At 31.2% G+C, this 21,544-nt stretch overlaps 2 protein-coding genes across 3 annotated transcripts; both read left to right on the top strand.

The window, feature by feature from the left end:
- Nucleotides 1–1,232: 1,232 nt before the first annotated feature.
- LOC125056119 (cytochrome P450 6k1-like) lies at nucleotides 1,233–8,760 on the top strand. Its single transcript, XM_047659072.1, has 8 exons — nucleotides 1,233–1,648; nucleotides 2,735–2,890; nucleotides 3,309–3,493; nucleotides 4,107–4,267; nucleotides 4,925–5,043; nucleotides 5,805–5,910; nucleotides 6,445–6,693; nucleotides 8,526–8,760. The coding sequence occupies exons 1-8, from the start codon at nucleotides 1,265–1,267 to the stop codon at nucleotides 8,681–8,683; spliced, it is 1,518 nt and encodes a 505-aa protein (XP_047515028.1). The 5' UTR covers nucleotides 1,233–1,264; the 3' UTR covers nucleotides 8,684–8,760.
- Nucleotides 8,761–12,233: 3,473 nt separating this feature from the next.
- Nucleotides 12,234–21,451, top strand: LOC125056258 (glucose dehydrogenase [FAD, quinone]-like). 2 transcript variants are annotated; one of them, XM_047659287.1, is made up of 7 exons: nucleotides 12,234–12,392; nucleotides 17,276–18,186; nucleotides 18,873–19,089; nucleotides 19,249–19,450; nucleotides 19,724–19,935; nucleotides 20,354–20,503; nucleotides 20,765–21,451. In XM_047659287.1, the coding sequence occupies exons 2-7, from the start codon at nucleotides 17,309–17,311 to the stop codon at nucleotides 20,978–20,980; spliced, it is 1,875 nt and encodes a 624-aa protein (XP_047515243.1). In that variant the 5' UTR covers nucleotides 12,234–12,392; nucleotides 17,276–17,308; the 3' UTR covers nucleotides 20,981–21,451. The 2 variants fall into 2 exon arrangements, with proteins under 2 accessions (XP_047515243.1, XP_047515242.1); XM_047659286.1 differs by having other exon boundaries at nucleotides 12,234–12,395.
- The last annotated feature ends 93 nt before the right edge of the window (nucleotides 21,452–21,544 follow it).

Genomic DNA, 21,544 nt, shown 5'->3' with positions numbered 1-21,544 from the left:
ATGTAGTCCGTTCCATAAAAAAAAGTACAGACAAACAAGGGGTCATTGACCCTTGGCTATATAGTTTAGTGAAGTAAATATACTTGACTATATAAAACAATAATTCATTCGATATTTGAACAGTTAATGAACTACGCGTATTTTATTACCATTTTATCCTTGATATTTTGTTTCTTTTCTATATTGGCTAGACTAACATTAAAATTACATCAGTTTCGTCAGTGTGATAGCTTATAAAAAACTCTCGTTAGTCTGTTCTATATAGTCTTTGTATAGATTATATATCAAACGCCATGACTAATGATTACGGCAGCGTCATTTTGATAAGGAAATTCAATAGGAAAACTATTTGTGGATTATGACGGTCGGGATTTTCATAAAATTTTAAGTACAAATATACCCCAGACGTATATGTCCTAGCTTTAATGGCACATTTTCCTTAAAAAAAAACTAAACATATGATACGGACAACATGCGAGTCGATTTATTTTTAAGCTTTAAAGTATTTTTTATTCTCTTTTCAAAATTCACAATTTTTCATTCTGGTATCAACGTTTAATGACCTCATTGAAATTGCCAATGGACTTTGTATCCGGCTAATAAATAAATTTAAAAAAAAAACGTAATTGAAATAAGTTTTGAGAAATAATATTTCATAGTTACTCCGCTGGCGCAGCGTCAGTTAAATGTTGCTTAGGTCAAACAAAAAATTATATGTTTTCCTTGACAACAGAGTCAAGCTTTAAAATTTGAATTTCAAATAAAATTATATTTTACCGCTTTACCATTTTGCAAATGTAAAGATTGTTAGAAAATAAATAAATATGTAAAATAATGTATGTTTAATGTCTTTAGCTTGGTCGAAGAGAAGAAAGAGCTTTTAAAATATTGGAATGTTAAATAGCAGTAGGCGTTTCCGAGAGAGAGCCTTTGTTTTATTCGTTTTTGACAGTTTTAAACCAGATTAAAAATAAATTACAAACAAAAGTTTCTTAGGGTCTAAAATACTCAAATTATATAGAATTAGAAAAATAATGAAATTATATTATAATAATATAATATATAATTATATTTTGCAAAAATTTTATGGTTATAAATGATCAACAACTAAGATTTTGACTTTATTTTGATAAAGATAGGTTAGTATTGGTTATCAACAAGTGATTTGATACGACATACATAAGCAGGAAAATGAAATCTTGAATCAACTCTTGCGAACATTAGAGTAACAAATAATGCTTCATATATTTATCATCACTCCGAGATGATGGACGTCCAAACATATAAACCAATTTTACAATGGTTCTTATATATAACAGTTTTCGTTCTTGGTTTAGTTTATTGGTTGGTGAATAGAAATTTCAATTATTGGGCAAATCGTGGTATTGAATATGTGAAGCCATCGTTTCCCCTCGGCAACTTGGGTTTTATTATGAGGAAAAGTTTTTGGGACTTCTGTAATGAATTAAAAGATAAATATCGGAGAGACTACGTTGGTGTATTTTTGGCATGGAAACCGGCATTATTCGTGCAAACAGCGGAACTCGCTAGGAAAGTTTTGGTGAAGGACCACGACAGTTTTCAGGACAGATATTTGTACTCGGGACACTCAGATCCCCTTGGCTCCTTGAACTTATTCACTGTGAAGGTAAGTACCTAGTACATTTGACAAGTTTACTAAAACTTATTTCGTTAACTGAATTATTCCAGACTTCATTTAATTGTTATAAGATGTAGAGTCTAGTATTCTAATTAAATTCAGTTGTTGTATGTTTACGACTTGTTCGATAAAAATTTAAAGTTAAGCCTTTAATTTATTAATGCGATTAGAAAAGGTAAGCATTCGATAGCTAATATCCTCCTACTTTCGACATCATTTTTAAACTAAGTTACCCTTTAGTCTGCCTTTTCTTATAATTATTTATTATAATAAAGTTAAAACAATGCTTAAAACTATGATTCGATTTTTATTAGAACATAAAAAAAACGGATATAATAATATTATTGTATTCAATAATTATTATAAACTTAATTATTAATAGATACATATCATGTTTTGTAATCATAAGCATTATTGCAAATATTATGACTTATTTATTAAGGTTTTGATAGCTATTCAAAGTTTTGACTTTTAAAACAATATGAAGGAAATAAAACTGGTCTTAATAATTTAATCTTTATCTTCATTTAAAAAAGTGTTATACGGATTTGTTACAACGCAATATTCAAATTAAAACTATTGATGCATATTTATAAAAATAATATTAATAATAAAGTTTGATTACCACATATTCTATTTTTTTTTTACAAAGTACGAATCCGCCATTTCTGTGACCTGTTAAATAGTATCTGTGGCAGCGTCTATTATAACGCATGCGCGGTGATAAACGGGATTTTAGCGCCATAAGCGCTAATATCCATAATCACTGAATTTTATGGGTTTATTGCAAAACAATGTATTATTTGATAATAATAATTGAATACGGATAACATTTACTTCGCCATATAAGAAGTTTGCTTGTATAATATTACATTATTTTATCAACTTTTTTTTCTATTAAAAGAATATCAAGAAACAGATATGTAGTTTTCCTGATATTTGTAATCATATCAATAATATAATAGCATGTCATAACGAAGTAATTACCCTTTTTGTACCTTGTCTATGACGCGTCAAGGCAAAATAATATAATATTTGTATGTTTCTAAATCTAATAAAACATGTTTGATTTAGAATCCAATATGGACGGAGATGAGACACGAACTGTCACCAATGTTCACTTCTTTGAGGCTAAAGAAAATTACCGAATTGATGAATATAAACTCGGAGCAGCTCGTACAAAAGGTGCAGAGAGACTACGTCGACAATAAGAAATGTGTTAATTTAAAGGTATATTTTTTTAACTAGCACCTACTTAGAGAAACTGGTTTTATTAGTAAACTGTATTCACAGGTCCACACATCGGTGGCGTTTATTAATTCGTGTTGCTAGTTTTGATTGTCGGGAAATAATACAAAAATAATTTGCCTTGGGAAGGTGGGCAAACTGAAACGACGTTATTAGGATAAGATGATTCTATTCTGACATATATTAACTACTATAAATGGTTAAATTAAATTATATCTCCTTAGAAATGTAATTAGACCAATGTTTAATACAAGAAGAAATACACAGCGGATTAAAGCGCATTTAATAATTATAATTGCAAGACTTTATGGATTGCATTGCATTTGGAGTTTGAATATAGTATTTTTTTATGTAAACCCCAACAAAAACAAAAATATAATAAATATTTATATTTAAACAGGAACTATTCTCAATGTACACGTCTGATACAGTCGCATACAGTGTTTTTGGTATACGAGTGAGCGTGCTTAACGACCAGCTGTCACCACTATGGGCCATTACTAGTCACATGGTGAAGTGGACATTCTGGCGTGGTCTGGAATTCACAATGATATTCTTCGTACCAGCTGTTGCGGCGTTTTTCAGGTATGGGACCCTAGACATCTTATATAATATATATTACTTACACTTATATAAAATCTTTAATATATATAAATTACGTGTCACGTTGCTTGTCCGCTATGGACTCCTAAACTACTGAACCGATTTCAATCAAATTTGCACACCGTGTGCGGTTTGATCTAACTTAAAAGATAGGATAGCTTACATCTCAATTTATACCCGCAATATTATTTTATTGCAAATTATTTGTTAATTATTATTTGATAATCACAATTCTAACAGATGCCTCTGTGTTGAAAGTACCAACGTTTCACATAAGCTACAATTTAATGGCATAACCACCAATAAAGCATGGTGGTCCCCATGACTGGTGTTCTCCTACCGTTTGAATGAATAGTTGAATAGTTTACTACTATGTAATATAACACAATGCCACAGCAACGCTTGGCTGGTCTGCTATTTAATTATAAATCTTGGTGCAATTACCTATTACGCGCACAACTAACGTTATTTAGCTAGAACAAACTTTTCTTATTAAACTGCTTTAATTAATATAAGTATTATATATAATATAAGTATATTCAGAAAAAGTAAATGATATATTAATATCCTACAATAACCAGAAAACGTTTTACAGAATGAAGTTCTTTTCGGCTCCGGCTTCAGAGTATATAAAAAAGATTTTCTGGAATGTGGCTGAGGAAAGAAAATGTAAGGGAACAAGTAACGACAAGGACCTCGTTAACCATCTTTTGAAATTGAAGGACAATTTGAAGCTTCCTGCTAATTCTGATGCCGGTAAGTTTAACTATATTTCGGTTTAAGGTTTTATCAAAAAACTAAACGTAATTATTACGATACCAGAGATAAGATTTCTTATAAAAAACTTATGACACTTAAAAATTATAGTTTTGAATATAAAATAAATCCAGGACCATTTGGTTGTATGTACCATGTACACATTAAAAAATAGTTAGTAAATATTGTTTGTATGTTAGAGTTCGTCGATAGGTCTAATGTAGCTTTATTACGCCATTCTATTAAATAGGTAAAACATTTACCAACAAACAAGATGGTCATATAAGCCAATCTCAATAACGCCCGTGGCGGAGTCTGGCTGGAGAAAATTATGATTACTCCGATATGTTAAAATCAAATAAACTACTAGTATTTACGGTTTTGAACTAATTTTGACTTTGCCGCTGTTAAGTCCAGTGACATATAATGACAAGGGCAGTTACGCAATTGCCCCGATATATTTTAAATTATGGGGTCCGAACTCAGAGCCTTCTATTTTATACGCCGTGTTAATTATTAAAACTAATGAGTGTGTACACGTTGTTCATATAAGTACCTATTGCACACATCGCGAGCGAGTACTATATGACTGTAACTTAATCTATCATATGTATCATTTTGATTAATATTTTACGAGTATCATTTATCTCTTCTCAGACTTAGCCGACAATTTAATGTTAGCTCAAGCGGCTGTATTCATTCTTGGCTCCGTGGAAACTTCGTCGACGACACTTTCCTACTGCCTCCACGAACTCGCATACCATCCCGAGGAACAGGTATTTCATTCGTAGTTTAACTATTTTAGTTTCCTCAAAGTTAATTTGAGACTTTAGTTTCGCATTCCGTTTTTTGTTAAGTATTTAATGAAAATTACTCGGATAACGTATATCTATAAAACAGCTTAATGCCTTTATTATGTAGGGATTTTATAAACAAATAAAACTGAATATAACAACTAAAACTTAAATAACGTAAGAAACCAAAATGTACGTCAATATTGCGATTGAATACTACTGAACTTCACGGCTACTCCATTTTTTGTGAAAATCAAAAAAGTTACTGGCGGTTCATAGTTAGGGTAGGGGTAAATTTAATTAGTCAAAAAAACATTGGAAGATTAATAACGTCTTTTCGTTTCCTTGTTTCCCTAAATCAGTAGACTCGGGAATACTAGCTGACCTGCACTACTATTAAACTACTATAAGAGACAGTCTACTAATCCACTCTGAGTACGGCTGTTACGTGGTTTTGAACGTACGATTATAAAAAACTCGACACAATCATACCAGTATGCCAGCGATAATAACCAAAGCAGTTATTAATATTAAATCCAGTCGCATATTTGTGCCAGTTCCTCTACGCCCTTGATTCGAAAAAAAAAATTACGTTCAAAAGTGACGTAACTACAATAAGTTAACTACATGAATATATATTCTATATATGTATTTCGACTTAGCAATATAAATCAGACCTATAAATAAGAATGTTTTTGATTTTTTTTTAATAACGTCACGACACTAACATATTCAATTTACAGGAAATATTATTTAATGAAATCGACGAAGCGTACAAACGCACAGGAAAATCCATTCTCGAGTACGATGACCTCATGGAGCAAAAGTATTTGTCTGGATGTTTAAGAGGTATGTTTTTTCCTCGTTTGCCCTTTCCTTAAACTGAGTATAATTGTATAAGTTCATATATTACCTCAAAAGGAAAAAACAAGATTTACGCTTACATTTATACACAATGTATGAATTTAATTATCTTAGCTTTTAATAGATCAATTATAAAGTAATTATTTATATTTCATACATATTTATCAATCAAAATTAATGATTGATTAGAATAATTTGCAGCTGTTAACTTATGTATATCTGTATCACTAAACATAATGTTATAGGTCCCTTCGTTTCAGGTATCTTTTTTTGTTTACTATTAGCTTTTTTTGTTTTTTTTTGTTTACTTAAAAAATTATAACATGTTACAAACTATCAGTACAAAACCCCCAGAAAAACCACTAATGGTGGTGCCTCGAGGGCTACACCACAGTACAAGTTCCTTCCTTTTTTATTTTACTTTAACTAACGAGTTAAGAGAATCTAAAAGAAGTCTATATTTTTGAATTATAGGTGTGTTTGAACGAATTTCTTATTTAAGATCTCGTATATTTACAGAAACAATGCGAAAGTACCCTCCAGTCGCGTATTTAGATAGGATATGTAACAAGCGGTATATGTTGAACGATGACGTCGTTATCGAAAAGGGTACCCCAGTGTTCGTGAATGTGTTGGCCATACATTACGATGAGAAGAACTTCCCAGAACCAAATAAATGGAAACCTGAAAGGTTCACATCCGCTTCAGACAGTGATAACGTCCAATTCACATTTATGCCATTTGGAGAGGGACCACGATTTTGTATAGGTAACTATGTTTTGTAATGATTAGTACATAATATTGTCATCTATGAAAGTAAAACATGTAGGGATGCCTGAAAGACATTTCCTATAAGCCGTGTATAAATGGACCCGTATTACTTTTTTGTTTCTAACATAGGCATACACATACATAAGAAATAATTATATAAAATTTATTATATATGTAAATATTTATTAAATTAAATTATTAAATTTATGATTTTAAATAATTTAAAGTTTAATTTACATATTATTATAAAATATAAATAATTTAATAATAAATTTCATAGTAAGTAATTAAAATTAACAATTTAAGAAATTAAGATTTAGTAATACCTTTATTTAAATAACGAATTTTGTATCAACAGTTGCGGTTATACAAAAATTTAAATACATTTTATTAGTAATAATAGATTAATAAATACTGTTTTTTATTATCAATTTTTATTACTTAGGTACTACATTGCTACTGTACACGCGAATAAAAATTTAAGAAAATATAAATTAAAATTTTATTGCGAATACATAGCTCATATGACGTCTTGTAAAAAAAAACAAAATCATTTATTTATTTAGGTAACACAATGTACACTTATGAACGTCAAAACAGAAATATACTTTAAATATTAAATGCTTCTAATTGTTTGTTTAAAATAAAATATGTTTATTATAGAATATAAGATTCATGTATCACTTATTCCTTCTTATTTATTTGTCGTAGACGTTTGCGATTTTCCCTCCCAAACAATTAATATTTGCCGCTTGACATTGACATATTCGTTTAGGAATTAATTCATTTTTTTCTATGAGATTTTAGCCTAGTCAAATCAAACAAAAGACTATGGATGCGAAATTGCCCGCCCAAATTAGCTTCGTTATCCACGTGACGATCGTCACGAAATCCTTAATTAAAACAAATAACTCATTCTCACAATTATGTATATAATTATAAACGATACCCGTGACTTTGCTCACGTAGACAAGTTGAAAGTAATTAATTAATAGTAATTATTACATTAACATTAAGGTTATTACTGAAATCACCAAAAAAATATGGTCTCCGAGTCATGTGTTATGACTCCATTTATATAATTTGCGTGTTAAGTATCGTTTTTTAATCGTAATCATTTTTAGTATAAAATGTTCAATGTTGTCATCCTATTTGCGATATATATCTAAATAGTACATAATTATAATCCAGCAGTGCTACATCCCTAAATGGGTGTTGGTCTCATATTGTATCTGTTTCTTTGATCATTTTATTTTACACAAATGTAGGTTAACCCTCTGTGTCTGACACACGTCGTTAGCTTTTGGGTCTAAGGGTAACATTAAAAAACGTATTGTACGTATATATGACATACAGTCAAACTTCACGCTATGTTTGACACACAATGTTTTTCGTAAGAGCAAGCGTTAATTAAACACATACAAATAAAAAAACATAGGTACACAGGGAATTCATTTTAGGCTCAGGACTCTTATACAATTAAAGTTATTAAACCAAATATTTCGTGTACAATTTTATCCTTAAATAGAGCGCCTGCTAATATTTATGTAGCATAAGCCTTATCATTTCTTTATGATTAATAAATCGTATTCATTTTTATTTTTATTCTATAATTGATTAATATCAAAATATATTCATTTTAGATAATTAATTTAGCCATAGCCTATTATTCTATATGTTTGCAATTTTAATACTTTTCTTATACTTTTTAATATAACTACGTAAACTTAATTTAATACGGATAAATGGCATGTAATTGAATATAAATAAACCGAATAATTCATGATTTTCAATATATTCGTATAAATTTCGAAATATTGTATTTGCAGGAAAGCGATACGGTATGATGCAGATGCGCACGGCTCTAGCTCAACTCGTGCATAAATATAAATTGGAGCCCTCAGTGCCTTATGACGTGGAAAGCGACCCTTACAGTGTGATTTTAGCACCAGCTGATGGTGGAAGTGTCAAATTTGTACCTCGATAAAGACTACTATAGCAATTATGTATCATAAATTATTACCTGTAATATTATAAATAATTTATAATAAAATTTCAATATAATCAATGTTTTGATTACCTCGTATGATATGCCCAACGACATACAACATATTACTACTCTACACATATATTTTTGTCTTTTTGTAATGGATATTCATCATCATCATCATTAATGGTTTTACAGCCCCATGGTACAATAGCCATTTGGTAGTACAAGGGCTCTGCCTCCGAAAGACTATTTCGCCTTCTTGCGTCTAGCTTCGAACACCTATTGTTTAGAGGTCTTCGACAACTCCATCCCAACAAAGTAAAGGTCTACCGGATTTTCTCTTAAAACTAGTGTGAGTTTAGTTGGCGTTCTGTCGACCGCCATTCGGTGCACATGTGCATTTTATAAATTGGACGATGTTGGTGTCGTTCATAGAAGCATATACGCCAAACATCGTCGTCGCAAACACGGCCAAATATAATACATAATATAAAAGTAATGGATATTAAACCTGAAAAACTAGTGACCCAATAAAAGCTACACTAAATTACTTTTTAAAAAATAACTAAAATGTGGGAAACATACTTAGATATTGAATTTTAATAAAAGATGATTTTAGTCAAGCTCGTTACTTATCTAAAGCCCCATCCACACGCTTGACAAACAATGGCAAACAGCCAACAGCAAACAGCAAACACGGACGTGTGGATGGGTGTTTGTCGTTGTTTGCCTGTTTGTGTTTGTGTTGGGCAGTGTTCGGCATCGGTGTCGGTTTATCTTGCCAGATCAAAGGATGTTTGGCAAACAGTTTGCTACGTATCCACACGTTTGGTAGCGATCAGTATGCGCGCGAGCTTGCGGGAGGCGGACGTATTTACTTGCTACACTTTTTCAATTAAAGCCTTTTTAAATTATTTTCAAATAATAGGTCTAAAGCAGTACCTTGTACGATTTCTATGTATTTTAATCATCCACCATCGTCTTTGCTTTCTTCTCTTTTTCCTTTTTTCTTTCTCTTGCTTTAATTTATAATAAAAATATGTCAACCCGAAAGTAATAGCTGCCACAAGCTCGTCGTCCGCCATGTTTGCCGATTCGGAATGTTATGAACGTTCGCCAAGCATGTGGATGGCTGTTTGTGTTGGGTGATTGTGGTTGGTGTTTGGGGCTTCGTTTGCTGTTTGCGGTGTTTGTGACAAACAGCCAGCGTGTGGATGCCCCATAAGAAGATTTTACGAAATAGAATTTACCAAATTACTAAACTGAGTCAAACACAGATATATTTAGAATATACCGCTATTCTGTGGTCCAGAAACTTGTATCATTTCCATTTGCTAAGATACAATTTTGCTAAGTAAACAAGACAGGCGTCTCAGTTCATGAAACATAAAGCCATTTGCATACATAGGCAATAAAATGCGTAATTAAGAAAATATGAAATCCTAATTAGATATAATAAAAGTTTCTTATTTTAAAACTCAACAAACAATTCCGAAATGCAACCTGAGAATAAAGTTTTGGCTTACGAAATGTATTCGACATTAAATTACCATAATTTGTAATATGTTACATATGACTTAAATATGACGAAGTTAACAAACTCTATAGTAAAATAGCTGATGCTTTGATATCCTAAGCAGAAATCCCGGTATACTGAGGGTATGTCTGGTGGAGCTCATCACACTCCAGGGGCCTGAGGTCACAGGAACAAGCTTCATCAATGAATAACTACCGTTTATCGTGAACCCGGAAAGCCTTTCAAAATTATAAACTTTCATTATTTAACATTATGGGTTGACCTTAGTTTCATTTTACCTGCCATTCAAAATATGCTTTTAATCATAAATCATCATAATAGATCAAGCATAGTTGCAAAATATTAAAGGAAAATTCTATAAAACCTCGGAGTATTTTTCCACGTCGCAGGATTTTCTTGTTAAGTTTAATATTTTTGCTGATGTAAATGGGGTTTGTGCTTTATAAATCGATTAAAATAATAGTTACGATTTCCACAGTAGTATCTGACGTCTGTGTTAAAGAACCAATAAACGAATTGAATATAAGAGTGAGGATTACATTCAGAAACGAGACTTAACGCAAAGTATGAGACCCGTGTGTCAAAACATATTTAAGTTGACATATGGGAGTAATAATTTTTTTTCTTACTATAAAGTTCACAAAAAAAAGAGTGCGACTTTACATGACTTACAATCTAGCCTATAGAATAATTATGGCTAATAAGTAATGTTTGTTTGACCTAATTTTCTTTAGTTGTGGTGGCTACATAGCCATGTGAATTCTGAAGCAATCCAACTTCTTGACGAATGGGATGTAATAATTTACGATAAGTCTCTTTTTTGAATTTTACCCTGAGTGCTCAAAAACAGTTTTATTTATTATTCGAGCGGTTATCGTGCAAGTTTCGACGTTAAAGATTACCACTGTTTTTAAGTTAAAAGGATGCATTACAAAAACTTATCTGTAACTTGCGTGGGACTCACTTGTTGCTTCAGTGTTATAAATAATAAAAATCCCCTTTTAAAATTAAAAATAAAGAAAACGTCACAGTGCTTAGAACAAGGAAAGCTGACTTCTCAATCAATATTAAAAACTAACGATCTAACATCAAAAATGTATAATAATAATAAAAGAAATAGTAGTTCAGTGATGTGTGATCTCTATTATTACTACTACACTAGAATATTCTATATCCTTGTATTGTTACAATGCTAATACTAATTGTGAGTGGACATCGTGACACGTTACTGAATGTCCAATGTCACTTTAATTATTTATAACCTAGTACAGTGTTTTATGTCAAACTTCATCTTGTCGGTCATTATAGTATTCTGGGTCAATGTCAACGAGTATTATTTAAATTAGTATCAAAAAATCACAAATACTTTAGTTAACTAAAGCCTTAAAATTTGCAAAACTTTTTCCAGAAGAAGGAAAAAATAAATCGCTTTGCGTCAACTTGCTCACTTGTGGTGCTGCATTAGTTAAAAATAGAACCACTAAACTTGCGTTGAGAGCTAATAAAAAACTAAAATCAATATTAGATACCTTAAGCGATCCTTAACACCCATAGTGTGACTACTGTTTAAAATACAATATTGATAATATTCTTGTTAAACTGCAGAGCTATATTTTACAAACGTCAAACAAACGTCGTTATCTATAAATAACTCGACATAGAAATTGATAGCGGCAATTTCAGTCCATTTTTTTATTGACTGTAGAGATGGTTTTATTCGAGCCATGCTGTTGTTGTTGACTGCCATAACGGGCTTTTCGTGAAAAGTTTAGTATCAAAAATTGGAAGGCCAACATTAATTAATATTTTAATATATGTATTAGAAAAAATATAGTTATGTCCAACCAATAAACATCTTAAAAATTATGATCACGTCACAATTGCATACCGTTCTCAGAGTACTTATTACATTGTCTTTACATGGAAATGGCAGCTTGTTAAAGATGATATATATGAGCTTTTCGCATAAATAAGTCATCAAAAAATCTGTTAATTATACCAGATAAATCGTCCTCAGCAAAGCCGGTCTTGCGCGGCCTCAAGTTAAAATTGTGCGGACATCGGCAACTATTTTAAATCAAAATACGCTACAGTGCGTGCGTGATGCGTGCTTGAACGTGCTGGTTTTTTGGATTTATTATTATATCAATATTTATATATTGTTTAATTATGGTAAGTAACTTTTTGGGATCTTTAACAATATATTAAGATTTATTTAGTTCAATTAAATAGGAATGATGGCAATTTTTATTTAATATTTTTACTACTAGAAATTGCAATTTTTTTTCAATTTTACAATTATATACAATTTTAAAACTTTTATAATTTTAAAATTGTATTAACCATTAAGAACCTTCTTTGATTTTCTTTAAATCAAATTATAAATATATTGTCCTAGAACTAAATATTAAAAGCATTGAAAACCTAAAACAAAAATCTGAATTTTAACTGAACTGAACATTTTAAGACTTAATAGAGTTTTGAACTTTAAAAAAATACTACGCCCCGTTTAAAGATAATTTTATAATAATATTAAACACCTTCATATGTGAGTAAATGTATAAGCGAGAACTTACCTAATCCGTGACCAGTTTATTAATTTAATATGCGAAATACCATACATAGATAGCTACAGTAGTAGTGCACAATATATTAATTTAAAACCTGATTTTGTCTTTAAATGTAGATCAATGTCATATTTTGGCTGCCCTTGATATCTTTCCCAATCTTTTCCTTTTACTAATAATTTCAGAGATTACGATTAGAGATACTAAAGAGAAATAGGTATATTATAAAATTTTACACTCTATTCAATTAATTTTTGTTAAGCAAACACTAAATTTAAGGATGAACAAATATTGAAATAAAAATCCGAATACTTTCAACTACAATACTGTAAAAATAATTACCATGATTACGTTTGGCAGAGTACTCGTAAAGCTTCATTAATGGATCTGTCGGTTTTGTATGATTAAAATAATATGTATTATTATAATTTACATTTTAGTAATCTAAAGCTCATTTTAGCATCACAAAGACATATTGCAATATGCCTATATGTGTATAATTTATTGCGTTTTAAAAACAATAAATTACAAATTGCAATTGTACCTAAAATGCAGTTGGTTGCTAAATTTACATTATTTATCATTATTTAATCGAATACAAAATATTATTTTGTTATATTGACATAATATGTCAATGCCATACGCATTTACAAGATTATTAAAAACACTACCTATTGTTGAAAGGTGTATTAGGATTTGTATTGTATATATTGTGTGTAAATTATAAGATTTATAAATATTTTTATATGATTTTGTCTTTGTTTATTAGATTTTTTATTAAATTCTTCATAACCACGGTAGTATTAGGTACATTCGGTTTACCTACGTCTATCACACCAGTTCTTTATAGCCGATTACAAGTCCCATTAAACAATTGGATATACAGTTAATCAAAAATTATTTTATATTGGTAAAGTAAGTTTATGTTCTTTTCTTGCACCTCGGCAGAGTCTGGTGATCCACAACACGGGTATGTCCTTGGGGACCAGCGTCAAAAATAATCTCTAACAATAGAATAAGGTTTAAATTATAAAGCTTTATTTTTCTTATCTAGAATTGAATAAAACAATGTCCCAATACACTTGACATACCTACTCACCTAGGTATGGGTCATCTTCAACGTTCATGCTCTTGCATCTCAATTACTCAAGCACTTGTCCTATCCTATTTATTACGCAAGTAACGTTGTAAACTACGTGAATTCCATTCATATAATCTATTATAAGATCTAAAAGTACATACAAGTGAACTTGTCTCTTAAATGTGGATTAACTCTACATTATATATACCTGGCTGTTAAGTGTCTTCGTTGGCGTAAAGAATACAATTATTTGTATTTAGAACGCTGAAACATAATTTTATTTACACTTTGTTGCTTAATAATATAAAAATTTAACATAATTACATGTAAAGGAAAGGCAACTGGCGGCCTTATCGCTTTCGAGCGATCTCTTCTCGCTTTCTTTCACTGTGAGAAAAGAAAAAAAATGTATTAAATTACATAAGTTAAGAAAAAGAAACTAAAAAGGAACAAAAAACAAACTAAACTAATAAAGGATACATGAAAAAAATAAAAATAATAATAATATATATTAATAAAAAGTATACATTATAATTTAATTTAAGATCAGTCAGTTAGTAGGTATTATTAAAGTTAGGGATACGATGTGGACAGGTAATGTTTGTTTATTTCTTTCTTACAGGATAGGTTCATCGTCTACTTCTATATAAAACGCTGCGGTTTAGATTCTACGTTGAATAGAATTCAATGACCAGTCAGACAGTTATTATCAAACCAAATCAAAAAGCCCTATCGAGAATTAATTGGTATTTGTTCGAGCCAATTTGTTGAAAAGTTTCACTAATTATTAAGATTCCAATAAGGTTGATAGTGACTGGCATTTTTATTTAACCTTGAAAATGAATTGTGGTTGTTTTGATTCTGTAAAGTCATACAAAACATCAAAAACAAGAACGACAATGTTTAATGTATGTATGAATACAATTCGAAGAATTTTTGAATAACAAAAATATAGCTTCTAAATAGGCGGGAGAAAAATAAAAAGCATCTTCCAAGTAATCTGTTTTTTTTTAGTGCGTGTAAAAATATTTAAGCCACAAATTTAGAATAAAATTTCAATTTTAAATAATTAATGTCTTTTAGTATGCCTTTTGGGCCACCTCAAGAATTTTCAAGAATTTTTTAGCTACTTCCATTGCATCCATTTAAAAAAGTATATAGAGCATTATAACTATTGCAAGGTTTTCAATACGTTTCCATGCGATATAACTCTTTTATATAATAAATATATTAAAATTTAGTTTAGAGTGAATTTTAGGATCTTGTATGTATATGAGATTGTTTTCTCCTTACCTTGAATTAATTTTGAATTAATTTCGTAATCACAAATGGTAACCGTTTTGCAAGACCTGTTATAAGATACGGTTCAAGGTACAAGGTTCCCAGGGTACAACTGTTTCCTAACAAAATAAAGATATCGTTTTTTTACGCAACGAACTAAATAGACCATGTATTTTTATATTGTCTCAATCTGTGAAACTAGTTAAACCTTACGTTTTTATTACATACCGTAAGTATTCTTCCTAATATACGTATATTTTTACACAAAGATCGTGAGTATAACCTGGAATGCGGCTTTCTAAAATAAACATTTGCATAGTATTCTTAAATTATTTGTAAAAATGGGGAAATCAATTAACTAGTATTATTATTACACATTATAAACTTTTTGTAATTTCGCATGTTTAGTTAGTAAAAAATATTTAATATAAAACAAGGTAAAGTAAAATGTATATTGTTATAACTAATAAGCACCGTCACGAGCCTTTATTTAAGAACGCGAAATGACAAGATTTTATATGAAACAAATTGTAAAAATGTGTAATATAAAATGTAAAAATTAAATTGAGTATAATCTGATATAATTTATTCTGCCATGAATTATCTGTGATCATCTAAATATTTTATGGCCTTACAGTAACCTTCATAATGCAATTCTCGAAATAAATTACATAACGTGACCTCTATAGGATGCTACTTTTATAATTTTTTATATCAATGGTTTTGTTTTGTTTATTATTATTAATCAAAAACAAATATGATATGTTACATCAATACTAGAATAAGGACACAGTAGCGATAATTTAATTCGTGATTCAAATAGTTTAATTTTGTTTTATGTAGTTTGTGTTTTTGTAGTTTTTTTTATTGTTGTTTGTAATATCATTGCTTTTTGTACCTTATTTAGCTGGCACTGCTTTGTACTTTATTTAGCTGGCACTGCTTTTCATATGATTGTATATACGTTAATTCGAAGAAGAAATCGTGCGTTTTTCCTAATTTTGTGGTCCAAATAAATAAAAATACTAATAATATTTTTGAGTTAATATACTTAAGTTAAATCGCTTGTTAGCGATAAGGCCGCCCGTTGCCTAATAACTTATGTCACCTGCTTTTTTATATGTATGTTTTTATATAAGGTAACGAAGTGTAAATAAATATAAAAAGAGTTTGTGAGGTTGTAAGGAGTAAAATCTGGATCTTCTGATTTGACTTTAAAACTCTTTTAAAAACGTTTCTTACGAACGCTGTTGTAACTATGAGAGACATATGATTGAGTTCTAGATAAAAGTTGTAGGGCTTGATACTACAAAATAGTCATGTTTGTCTTTACCTTCTGTCTGACTCTTCGCGATGTACTAAAACCTATTATTCCTACTGCACGGAATTTCTTGCGGTTTCCAATAATATCTAGAATAATCCATGAGGAAAGTTTGGTATATAAATTTTCAAGGACTCTAAGGGTCACGAGGCGAAGACGTGTCGTGTCGCTAGTAATTTATAATTCTGTAGACAAATATCTAAAATAAACTATACTGAATACGAAATGCAACATTTGACAGGGACAAAATGAAACTGAAATCTTGGAACTTCTAAATGGACCAGACTCATCTCTGTATCGGATTTACGAATAATTTCTTCAGTCTTAACTCGAAATAAGTATTTTGTAATCGAACCTAATATGTACCTAGAACCGTCGTATTATTAAAGGCATTGTTTTTAAACTTTTAAACTTGTAATTTCTGTGATTTGTCTGAGTACACGCTTGCTGTATATGAATGCAAGCAAATAGATACTCCAAAGTAATACCATACTCAAAACGTACGTTCTATTTATAGTTCTCTGTTGTATTAACGATTCCGAAGTCTAAGTAACATAGAGATTTTATATTAGCAGACTTGTGCTAATGGGGTGAAACATCGTTAAGGTAGAGTCTGGAGTCATCGTGAGATGCGACTTTTCTATGGTTAGGCCGAAACATCATTAGATTATACCAGTTAAATGACATAAGAGTCTAAGAATAAAATATAAATGATTTTTGACACTTTTTACGAGGTTATCATTCTACAGTGACGATATTATGAATGATATGAAATAAAAAACAATGCTAATTACTGTTTCAGAATTTAAGAAGAAGGCCAAGCTGATAATCAATCATGCGATGCTTTATCATAGCAATAATAACAAGCAGTATATGCTTGGCACAATCACAGAATATATTTGATTTTTGGACTGACATATTTCGTCCAATACCTAAAAATGCTGACGAAGGATTCGTACCTGATTACTTTCCCAAAGATAAACAAGAATTCGATTTTATAATTATTGGTGCAGGCTCTGCTGGCTGTGTTTTAGCAAATAGATTATCAGAAATATCGAAATGGGATGTTTTACTCTTAGAATCTGGTGGCAATGAGAATTTTTTCTCGGACATACCAATCTTTGCACCGTTTCTATCTATAACTCCAATGAATTGGGATTATAGTTCTGAACCCGAGAAAAAAGCTTGTAAAAGTTTAAGAGGAAACGTTTGTTATATGCCTCGCGGTAAAGTTCTAGGCGGGAGCAGTGTGTTGAATTTCCTCATTTATCAAAGAGGGCATCCTGAAGATTACAATGACTGGGCTAAAATGGGAAATGAGGGCTGGAGTTACGATGAGATACTGCCTTATTTCAAAAAATCTGAAAATATTAAAATTCCTGAGCTTCGAAACTCAAGCTTTCACGGGATTGGTGGCTATTTAGATATAGATCATGCCACTTTTTCATCACCTCTTGAACAAGCGTTTAGAAACGCAGGATTACAGCTTGGCTATGAGTGGAATGATCCAAATGGAGAAAAAGTGATAGGATTTTCTAAGCCACAAGCAACTATTCGAAACGGTCGACGATGTAGTTCATCGAAAGCTTTTCTAGAACCCGTACGTTTTAGAAGAAATCTGAAGGTGTCTAAATTCTCTACTGTGAAAAGATTACTCATTGATCCAGATACAAAAACAGCGGTAGGAGTGGAATTTATGAAGCATAACAAAAGGTTATTTAGATTATAATAATGCAAAACTACTGTATTTAAGTGCCGTTTCCAGTAAAGAAATTACAATATTTTTGGTCATCTTTACAATATATTGAATAAGAGTGGATATGATGTAATTGTTTAAATAGTATTATATATCTGTGTATCTATGTAATTAACAAGTATTAAATATTAACGCGTAGCTGCATTAAGTAATCAAATATATACATACATTTAATTTGCTGTAAATAGTTAAAATGCTTAAACTTAGTCAATAATAAAAATTAAAATAGTGGATATATGTATTATACTCTTTAGACTTAAACAATAGCTTAGGCTTTGGAAACACAGCTCGGATACTGCGGTTTTATTAAGCAGTCGTCTACATCCAGCTATGTAAATAAATAAAACTACGTAACTTCAAGTTTCAACGTATACTTCGGAGGCATAGGGAAAGGATAAATTTATAAATAGAAATAAAGTTGAATATCGCTGAATTTACTAAAAACGCCATTTCACAAAATTATCAGTATTAATAAATCAGCCAGGTTTTTTATTAGGACTCAGGTTTCAATTATTTGTTTCTATATATGTTAAATTAGATTTTCCGATTTCCACGCCTCTATTTTGACGACAATAATAAATTAAACCGTCCTAGGTAAAAAATAAAGTGGTTATCATTTAATAATATTCTCCATAACTTTCAGACGTCGTGTATACGCCAGGAAAGAGATAGTTCTTGCAGCAGGTACTATAGGATCCGCTCAACTTCTTATGTTGTCAGGAGTAGGCCCAACAGACCATCTTCGTGAAATGGGAATAGACACTTTATTTGATTCTCCAGTTGGTTATAACCTGCAAGACCATGTCACTTTTTCAGGCAACGCCTTTATCGTTAATGAAACTGGTCTATGCGTTAATGATGTAAGTATATCCACTTAAACTTACTTCCAATGTTAAAACGGCCATTTTGATTAAATTAATTATTCAAATTAAATTCTAAAGAATGGTCAGATTGTCAAAAACAAATGCCTCTGCAAAGCAGATCTTTCAATTATTAATAAATACGGAACTATTATACAGATGCTAGCAGCCTCACCTGTATCGGCTGCAGAATATTTAGCTGGTCAAGGTCCCTTGACCATACCTGGCGGTGCTGCTGGTCTAGCATTCACTCGTACTCAATATGCAAATGACCTTAGTGAAGGACGACCCGATCTCGAATTGGTCATGGGCGCAGGCTCACTCGCAGGCGACTTTCTTGGAATCATTCGATCTTTATTGGGTACTTTAAATTATTTATTAAGTCTCGATATTTGAAGCCATTCATCAATATGACGTCTCCCAGTTTTTTACAGCAAATGGGTAATTAGTTTTCTAGGAGAAAACTATACAAATATTATTTTACGAGGAACACGTCGCTCACCCAAATTTAAATATTAATGCATTTATTCACGCGTCATTTTATTTATTCAGAAAAATTATATAGTTTAATTTTTTTACATTCATTATCAAGATTTTTGTGTTTCTAGTATCCTTATTTAAAAATTATTTTCAGGAGTTACTGACGACTTTTATTGGAGGGTCTATGGAAATTTACCACTTCAAGAAAGACAAAGATCTTTCTCTCTCAATCCGGTGTTGATACGGCCACAAAGTTATGGAAGATTGTTACTTAGAAGCGCGAAATTTGACGATAACCCAAAAATTCACCCCAATTATTTTGACCATCCTGATGATATAAAGGTTTTAAAAGAAGGCATTCGTCTAGTAAGTATAAAACATGATACTTGAAATAAACGAAACCTATTTTGTAGTAAGTACAACACATTTTTCCATAAATCGAATTAAAAATGAAAATAAAATCGGTCCAAACCTCTTCAGGTAGTATCAAATCGAATAGCGAGAGCGTTATAGCGAGAGCGAGTTAACTTACAACACGCGCTAATATTTCCAAATTCGAAAAAAATAACTGTGTATGGGGGAATAATGCCTGAGCAATTAGAAAAAAAATAGTCCAATTTCGCTCAACCTAGGATTGGTATTCTACCGATTTTTTAAACCGGCATTACTTATTTGGACAAAAAACTTGACCCAGAAATATTGTCTTACATTTCCTAACATACGTGCCTAAGATGGTTGGAATTTAACTTCTTTTAAATTATCATTAAATCACTGGTAATTTCAGGCTCAAAAAGTGATTGGCACGCGGTCTTTCCAGAAATATGGGACGCGTTTAAATAATATTCCATTTCCTGGTTGTGAACAGTTACGCTTTGATTCAGACGAATACTGGGAGTGTGCAATCATGCAAACCTCTATCACTTTGGACCATCAAGTAAGTACAGCACCAGCATCGTTAAACGGTGATTTTCAACATAAACAATTGCATGTATAAGAATAAGCAAAATTCTTGGTTCTTTAAACAAACAGATAGATTAACGTGTTGGCTATTTTGGCAACACTCACAACCAGTGAACTATAACGGTCACTCCCTAAGAGTTCCACAGAATTATTTTTATTTGGGTACTCGTAAGATATCATTGTTAGTCCAAATACATTAATTTATAATAAGAAAATTTAAAATATCTTTTTCCAGGTAGGCACTTGTAAAATGGGACCAAAAGGTGACCCGACAGCTGTCGTTTCGCCACGGTTATTAGTCAATGGAATCAAGAACTTAAGAGTAGCTGATGCTTCCATTATGCCCCGAATCCCTGCTTCACACACTCATGCTCCAGTTGTCATGATTGCGGAAAAAGCATCAGATATGATCAAAAACGATTGGGGAATATCTGTACAGGCTTTCTTTTGAAAATTTTAACTAATGCCCGCCTTTCACTGCGAGCGGAACGGACCCATTACGGACTCCGCTATACACGTAACGATGATTTTCATACATTTTCATTTTCATTTCCGTGGGCAACTCGGTCAACTCGCTAACCTCATATGTGACTCTTTCAACTCTCTCTCTCCGCTGCGCTCGTCTCCGCTTTGGTGGAAGCACATGTATGAAAATCATCGTTACGAGTATAGCGGAGTCCGTAATGGGTCCGTTCCGCTCGCAGTGGAAGGCGGGCATTAAGACTGAATAACGTGGTGCCACACGTAAACAAGCGTAAACCTAGCCCCTGAAATGACATTTTCTACTTACACTTCTATTTTTTAAATCAAACACCATTCATTCATTTGTAAGAGTTGTTGTTGTTGCTTGTTATTTGAAAGAAATTATTCAACTTCCCCTTTGTAATTATCTAGTCATTTTAATAAAATTTTAAATATTGAATGTTGGGTTTCAAACTTCAATTCTACTTCTAATGGCATCAAGCAGACAAACACACCCATTTATGAATAACTTTTTATGATTTAAACTAGTACA

Source organism: Pieris napi, chromosome 14 (genome assembly GCF_905475465.1).
Source record: "Pieris napi chromosome 14, ilPieNapi1.2, whole genome shotgun sequence".
Taxonomy (NCBI): domain Eukaryota; kingdom Metazoa; phylum Arthropoda; class Insecta; order Lepidoptera; family Pieridae; genus Pieris; species Pieris napi.
Note: the sequence above shows the minus strand (reverse complement) of the source record. Positions and strands in the feature narration are given on the sequence as shown.

Bases quoted from the DNA above. Each gene is read 5' to 3' on its own strand.
- LOC125056258 (XM_047659287.1), top strand. From the start codon at position 17,309: ATGCGATGCTTTATCATAGCAATAATAACAAGCAGTATATGCTTGGCA. The intron at 19,090-19,248 runs GTAAGTATATCC...ACTATTATACAG, and splicing joins CTGGTCTATGCGTTAATGAT to ATGCTAGCAGCCTCACCTGT. The intron at 20,504-20,764 runs GTAAGTACAGCA...ATCTTTTTCCAG, and splicing joins CTATCACTTTGGACCATCAA to GTAGGCACTTGTAAAATGGG.
- LOC125056119 (XM_047659072.1), top strand. From the start codon at position 1,265: ATGATGGACGTCCAAACATATAAACCAATTTTACAATGGTTCTTATAT. The intron at 1,649-2,734 runs GTAAGTACCTAG...TGTTTGATTTAG, and splicing joins TGAACTTATTCACTGTGAAG to AATCCAATATGGACGGAGAT. The intron at 6,694-8,525 runs GTAACTATGTTT...TTGTATTTGCAG, and splicing joins GGGACCACGATTTTGTATAG to GAAAGCGATACGGTATGATG.